General features: G+C 39.1%; 1 protein-coding gene across 2 annotated transcripts in view; it reads right to left on the reverse strand.

Moving 5' to 3' along the window:
• Positions 1-5,246, reverse strand: part of CEP43 (centrosomal protein 43) — a 28,775-nt gene extending 23,529 nt beyond the window's left edge. For both annotated transcript variants that reach the window (XM_070951297.1, XM_070951290.1), the window contains exons 1-2: positions 5,151-5,246; positions 570-623 (exon numbers count right to left, since the gene is read on the reverse strand). In XM_070951297.1, coding sequence (XP_070807398.1) covers positions 570-623; positions 5,151-5,240 — 144 coding nt within the window. In that variant the 5' untranslated portion in view covers positions 5,241-5,246. The remainder of the gene's footprint in view (positions 1-569; positions 624-5,150) is intronic.
• Positions 5,247-7,603: the final 2,357 nt, after the last annotated feature.

Consider the following 7,603-nt stretch of genomic DNA (forward strand, 5'->3'; position numbering starts at 1 on the left):
TATTTCTGCAATGATGGTCCCACAGCAAATGCAGGCTGGGTTGATACTGCTGTCATCTTGGGAAACCATACTGTGTTCAACTGGAACATTTAGCTTTTTCAGATGTTACAAATTGTCAAACAAAAAGAAACCCCACAGTCTTCTCTCTCCCTTTAAGAGTTAGCACCTAATATTACCTGAGGATGCCAAAGGTGCTTTTTCAAGAGGCAACTGGACTTTGTTTTTCTTTGAAGACGTTTCACTTCTCATCCAAGAAGTGAAATGTCTTCAAAGAAAAACAAGGACATCCAGTTGCCTCTTGAAAAAGCACCTTTGGGACAATTATGACCTGGATGACTAAGAATCTCCATACACATTACCTGAGGACCAGAAATAGCTAGAATTAAGCATACTCAAATAGTTAAGGTTCCTTTACTTAAAAGTGTCAACAAAGAGAGATTTAATTTAATTTAATTTAATTAATCATATTTCTATGCCGCCCAACTCCCAAGGGACTCTGGGCAGCTTACAACAGAAAATTACAGAGATAATTACAACTAATTTAAACATTTATTACTTTGATGCCTTACCTCAACTTTTTCTTGCTCTTCAAGTGCTAAAAATACAGCTGCCCGCAATTCTGCCTGCAATGAAAGTTTTGTATAAGATGTGTTTGTACATTAAGTATATTAAGAAAATTAGATAACAAACAAGCCACATGTGAAGTGATGGACAGAAAAGTTGGATTTCCACCTGCTCTTTCATAATTCGGTTGCTCATGGTTTCTGTTCAACTATAATTATTTGTTACTCCACTGTATGTCCTGATCTATTGTCATCTCAACTACTTGAGATATGAAGTGAAACTTTAACAACTGACATATTTCCACTAGCTTTTTATGCCTTACTTTGAGAGATTATAAGCCTATGGGCAGGGATGAGCCTGCTAATCTTACTTATAAAGTGTTCCAGGAACCTTTTGCCTAAGAATAAAATTAAATGTTTTAAAGACATACAGGTCTCACCTGAACAAAATTATCATACTATACAAAGTATAGCTCTCTAGCTCTCTGGAGAAAGTTCTAATGCTAGGAAAGGTGGAAGAAAAGAGAAGAAAAGGATGACCAGCAGCTAGGTGGAAAGCCTAAATTGTGGTGGATATGGATGCATCATTGGAAGACCTGAAGGATCAGGCTAGGGACAGATCATCATGGAAAAAGTCTATGCTGTCACTCAGAGTTGAAGCCAACTTAATACTACACAATCAAACTATCAACTTTGAGCAAGAAATCAAATCATTATAACTTTATTACTGCAAAACAATTTCATTAAATTTTAATCTATACGTCAAATAAAACAATCATAAAAACTAACCTTATAGTTCCTGGATATGACCATTAAAACAGTCTCATTTAAAACCATTTTTTTTCTGGGATACATGACTTGCATGAAATCTAAAATCTAGCTTTTATGTTGCGATAACTACACCCATTTCTTATTCCACACATATTTTGGATGGATACATACATACCCTGTTTTCCCCAAAATAAGACATCCCTTGATAATAAGCCCAATCAGGCTTTTGAGTGCATGGCAATAAGGCCAAGCACTTATTTCAGGGTTCAAAAAAATATAAGACAGGGTCTTATTTTCGGGGAAAGACGGTACATACATACATACATACATACATACATACATACATATACACACACACATATGCATACATACATACAATCAGCAATTAAAGAAAATTCTGATTAAGACAAAACAGAAGCAAGATCCAGATTTCAATGTGCAAAGCCAAAGCTCTGTCTTGTGATAAAACAAAAGTATTTTCTAGCTGGTACTATCCAGTGATGTTTTTTAAATGACTCAGTCCTTCCTGGGGAAGTAGAGTTGGAGAAACATTTGCAAGGCTACTTTGAAGATAAGTAATGGAACAACTTGCCTTCAGAAATTATATACGCTTCATCACTGGAGAAGAGTGGATGGAGAGACTGGACAGCCACTTGTCTGAAATGGTATAGGGTCTCCTGCTTGAGCACTAGAAGACTTCCAAGATCCCTTCCAGATTCGATTCGATCTGATTCAATTCAATTCAATTCTTATTCCTACATTTACCAGATAGTCACTTAGATTTACTCTAGTTGAACTCTGGCTATATAAATTATTTGCAGCTGATTGAGGCATGATCTAAATGGTTACCCAGGAAGAGTTTAAAATTGGATGGTACTGAAGAAATGCATAGGGTTCTTCAAACCATGGATGCAATCTATGGTAATTAAGATCTATATTACTCCTTTTTAAGACTTCCAAGGAGAGCTGTTGTTGGATCCTGCTGGTATTAAATCATCCTTTAAGGATGGAATAGTTCTACCAGCAATTAAAGAGGCAGTGACCCATTCCTCCCTAAGACACTGCCCCAATTTTTATCTGATCTAAAAATCTCCCATTTTAGGGAAAGTGCTGAGAAAGTAGTCAGTTTGGAGCTCCAGAATGTCCCAGAAAATAGAGATTATTTGGACCCCTCAGTTGGGTTTCAGAGCTGGTTACAATACTGAGATGGTATTGATTGCACTTGTAGATAAACTTTGGCAGAGCTGGGATGGGTGGTGCATCATGCAATCTCTTAGTTGTTGTCAATACCATTGATCCTGGTATCCTTCTAGATCAGCTCTGAGGGTCAGAAGTGAAGCATATTGCTGAATAGGTTCTTTATTCCCTGGGGCAAATTCAAATCAATGTTGATGGGAGAAGAGAAATCAGCCTAAGATCCTGCTTTGTGGTGCTCATCAAGTTCTACTCCTAATATGCTTATATTTAACATCTACATGAAACCATTGGATGAGAACATCTATTAAGAAATTAGGTATCATCAATATGCTAATGATGTCATTATATATTTCTACCCTAGGCCAACCAAGTGATGCAGTCAAGGTTCTTACCTCATCCCAAGCAAGACCAAATGGTTAAAAGGTTTTGAGGTTTCCTGGTTCAAGGTATTCTCCTTCTTTAGTAATGGATGGGGTTACCTCAAACAGAAATTATGCACAATTTGGGGACCCCCTTGAACTCTTAATTCCTACTTTTAAAAGCAGTTGGTAGCCATGACTAAGAGTGCCTTTGCACAAATTCATCTTATGTACCAGTAGTGTTCATTCCTGATTGGAAGGCTCCACTCATGAACATTATGGAATTTTTTTTTGAGTAGAAGTGATCTGGCATAATATAGATTTGGCATGTCAAAAACATTTTGTTTTGACAAAGCTCTTCAACCAAACACAGGTAAACTTAGACAAGAGAAACAGGTCAGTTTAGGACTGGGAAGGAGTTCAAGAATATGAAATGAGAATAAAACTAAATGGAAATGAATTATATTTGAGTCATGTAATAAACAGGATCACTTACAGAAACTATATCAAACTTTTAAAGTTACAATATAATAAATGCAAGTCATATTAAATGTGAAATGGTACATAAAGAAAGAGGAGTAATTTCCTATGTAGAAGAGAAACAAAGAATCTTGCTAGATAAAGTCAAAAGCCTCTTTATTTCAATATTATATCACACAGTGGTGATTCAAATTAATCTGAGAAACCTGCAAGCAATTCATGAAGGTGATATGTTCTGTGGCTGTCTTTTGCAACTTTATTCAACATATTGTGCCTTTAATTCTGGCGATAGTATAACTATTAAGACTAGTTACACATGATAATCCTGTCCTCCATGAATGTATCAAATCCCTTTATTAATGGGTGGCCCTTAATTGAACTGATTGCCATGAATGAAATGATTAAACATGTACACTACTGTATAAAGAAATATTTCTTTTTATTGATCCTGGATCTCCTTGCATCTAGATTTATTCAAACCAGATTCTTATGAAAGAAAGTAACATCTATCTACTTTTCCATAGCAAACAGGATGTAATATGTTCCCATTCTAATTATCAAATCTTTTATAAAGGGTATTGCAGAGTTGTCCAAGAGTAAGAAGATACAGGATCCAGTCCTTTTTAATATTAGAACACAAAAGATAGCTAAAATAAAAAATCACATTGGATTCAGGTTCAATTCCTGATGGCTTCATGTCAGTATCCATGCAACACTGTCGCAAAAGCGACATGTCTTTTCATGGAACATTTTCTTCTTTGGGGTTTTTTTTTTAATTACCCAGAAGGCATGGTATTTCCTGGAATATAAAATTATAACGCTGGGACAAAGTGACAGAAAAGAAACCCCTGTATTTTAATCTCCTCTGTGACGCAAAATGTAGCAGATAATCTGGTGGCAGTTCCTATTTTTCAGCTTAATTTACACCATGAGGTTGTTGTGAGAACAGAGGTAGCAGGGGGAGAAGCATAATCAAGTACATTATCTTGAGTTCCTTAGAAAACTAACTGGTTATATATGTGAGATGTAGGATTAATCTTTCTTTTCATTCTGAACCTGAGGCAGACTTTCTTATCCCGATGCCCTCGAAAATATGGGGGGGGGGGAGCTCCCATATAACTCTAACCAGCCTAGTATTGTCCAACACGTGCAAGGGCCAGGATAGAGAAGACTGACCTTCTATCATATAATGAAACTGGGCAGCCAAAGTGGCAAGAGGCAGACAAAGGGAAGCTCTTTCTCGTGTAACCCACAGGAATGAGTCCTTCTTATGGCGTAATGCCACCTTCACAACTTTAAAAGAGGTTTTTTTTAAAGCGTCCTGGAGATACGACTATTAACAGTTGCCATTCTCCACCCGATGACCATAGGCAATTTGCAGGAGCATAAATAGCGGCCTAGTGCTGCCACTCACCAGAAACCATGGAAACAGAACGTTGGGGCTTCAGAGGCCTTTATCTATTATGGTCCGGCTTTCTTAACGACCATTCACACCTTCCACCTCTCGACCACCTAGTAAAAGTTCGACGCATGCGCCTTTAATCGAGGGCGGTGCAAAGCGTCGTTGCCCCATTTGCCTCCCTTGAAAGCGGGAATAGTCGCGGCAGGCGGGTTGGTACGGTTGACGTCTCCTCGACCTCATCTGCGGCCCGCGCAACCGGCAGCTTCGCTCTAAAGCGCGCCCGTTCTCTCTCGAGCGTGCAGCCGGGGCGCTTCGCCCGTTTCTTTCCCCCCCGCCCCTTCAAAGCCAAGGCTTAGCCCCGCCCTTCGCCCCCTTCACCTTGATTTTGTTGAGCACCCCGCTCGTCTCCAGCGTCTGCACGAGGAGATCTCTCAGCTCCGTATCTTCCTCCGTCGTCGCCGCCGCCATCTTGTTTCTCCCTGACAACCGCCTAAACTGTAAGCCGCGATCTGCCCAGCCTCGCAGATTCGTTCCTCTACTAGGAAGGGGAGGGGCTTCGCCGAAGCACGTGACCAACCGGCCTCCCGTCCACCCGAAGGAGCCGGGGGATACGTCACCCGCGCGAAGCGTGCGGGCAGCCGCGCTTTTTGCCGCCTCGAGAGTGCGGACGGGCAACTTGGGGACCCAGCTCTGCGATTGGCTGGAGGGGGCGCGGAGGCGGGAGTTTTTGCAAAGCGGCGAATTTTGATGGAGTTCGGTTTGGATTTGCGCGAGCGAAGGAAGTTTCTCCGCCTTTCCACATGGGAGGTCGCGCCAGCTGGATGAAATGGAATATTGATGTTCAGCCCAGGGTGGCTGGGTGTTTTTCCAGCAAAATAATAATCCCTTTCCTAGGAAAAAAAAAAGGGGAGGGGGTAACATTTCCCCTAATAAATGGGGGGGGGAGCAGAGAGAAGCAGGGCTGGATCTGGACTTTGGAAGGGAACCCAGGAAATTATGCTGTAGCCATCAGAATAGAGCTTGGAGGTCTTCTAGTCCAGCCCTCTACTCAAGCAGGAGACCCTATACCATTTCAGACAAGTGGCTATCCAGTCTCTTCTTAAAAACCTCCACTGATGAAGCACCCACAATGTCTGAAGGCAAGCTGTTCTACTAATTAATTGTCCTCACTGTTAAATTTCTCCTTAATTCCAGGTTGCTTCTCTCCTTGATTAGTTTCCATCCATTGTTTCTTGTCCTGCCCTCTGGTGCTTTGGAAAATAAATCAACCCCCTCCTCTTTGTGGCAGCCTCTCAAATACTGGAATATTGCTATCATGTCCCCTCCTAGTCCTTCTTTTCTCTAGACTACCCAAACCCAAATCTTGCAACCGTTCTTCATATGTTTTAGCGTCTAGGTCTTTAATCATCTTAGTTGCTCTTCTTTGCACTTTTTCCAAAGCCAAGAGAGGGAGTCAAATGGAAAAAAAGATACCAGCAAACAATTTTCTTGGCAATAATACGAAAGTAATGGTAATGTGGTCAATATGTGTAGGGAACGTTTACCTTTTCTAAATCTTACTTAGAAGTATAGAATGCCGATGAGTAAGTTGTTTTCCATCCCTGTTTCTTGGTTGTATAAGTCTCCAAAGTTTTATGTCACTATCAGTGCTGGAGCAGGAATTATGGTACCCAGTAGATGAAATCAACGATTTTTTTTCTAGAGTGCAGTACTTTGACCAGCTGCTATTTGGAATTGCTGTCCATGGTAGTTGCTATAACGATACAAATAGTCCAAGATTTACAACCAGAATTGGGACCAGAATTTCCATTGCTAAGCAAGTCGTTTGTTTTTATGATTTTGTAACCTTCTCTGACCCTTTTTGTCACGGTTGTTAAGCAAATCACTATGACTGTTAAGTGAATCATGCATTGTTAAATAAATCTGGCTTCCCCCTTTGATTTTGCTTGTTGGAACCAAATTGCAATTATATGATTTCAGGACACTACAACCATCCTAAATACATGTCAGTTGCTAAAGGCTTAAATTATGATCATGTGATCATGGAGATGCTGCTATAATTTTAAATGCAAAGACTGGTTTAAGTCATTTAAGTCATTTTTTCAGTGTTGTTGTAACTTTGAAACATTACTAAATGAATGATTGTAAATTGAGGATTACCTTACAATATAAAAAAAAACTTTCCCTAAATAAATAAATTGCTGAAGTATTATTTACCAGCTTGATCAACTGCTTTTATTTCCAAAATGTCAGAGTTCCTTTGGATTTTGCTGCTCCTGCAGTGCGCAGTCTTAAGAATTTTCATCAGTACAAACAAGCTTGAACAAATTTTTCTAAGAGCCAACTTTTGCTAGCACTGTAAACTCCAAGTCTTTAACAAAAGGTGAAATATTTTGTGTTAATACAATGTTGAAATGCCTCTCCCAGAAGCAATAGTATAGATTAACTCTACACTACTGGGCTATGTCTAACTTTTCTGCATGATACTGGGTAATAAAAGTTAAATCTTTTAATGTGTTTTTTATCTTTCTGATAAAGACTAACATGTGGCATTTATTACTTCTAGAATCATGCTGCAGGTGGCACTAAAAATACATGTCCTAATCTTTAAAAGCAACAATATTTAAAGTAATCTGTCAAAGAAATCTGACTGCAAAGGTTAGTTACTAGCTGAAACTTTCTGAGACAATTTATTTTGTATTACTTTTTATCTGAACTCTATGAGATAGAAATGAGGTATTGCTTATTTATATTTTTCATTCTTCCAAAATAGATAGTAAATAGATTATTTGTAATTATACTAATTCTGTGTGTATGTTCTGGTGGCATTT

Source organism: Pituophis catenifer, unplaced genomic scaffold, assembly GCF_029215685.1.
Source record: "Pituophis catenifer annectens isolate HBS135680 unplaced genomic scaffold, rPitCat1.0.hap2 SCAF_1, whole genome shotgun sequence".
In the NCBI taxonomy this organism is placed as follows: Eukaryota; Metazoa; Chordata; class Lepidosauria; order Squamata; family Colubridae; genus Pituophis; species Pituophis catenifer.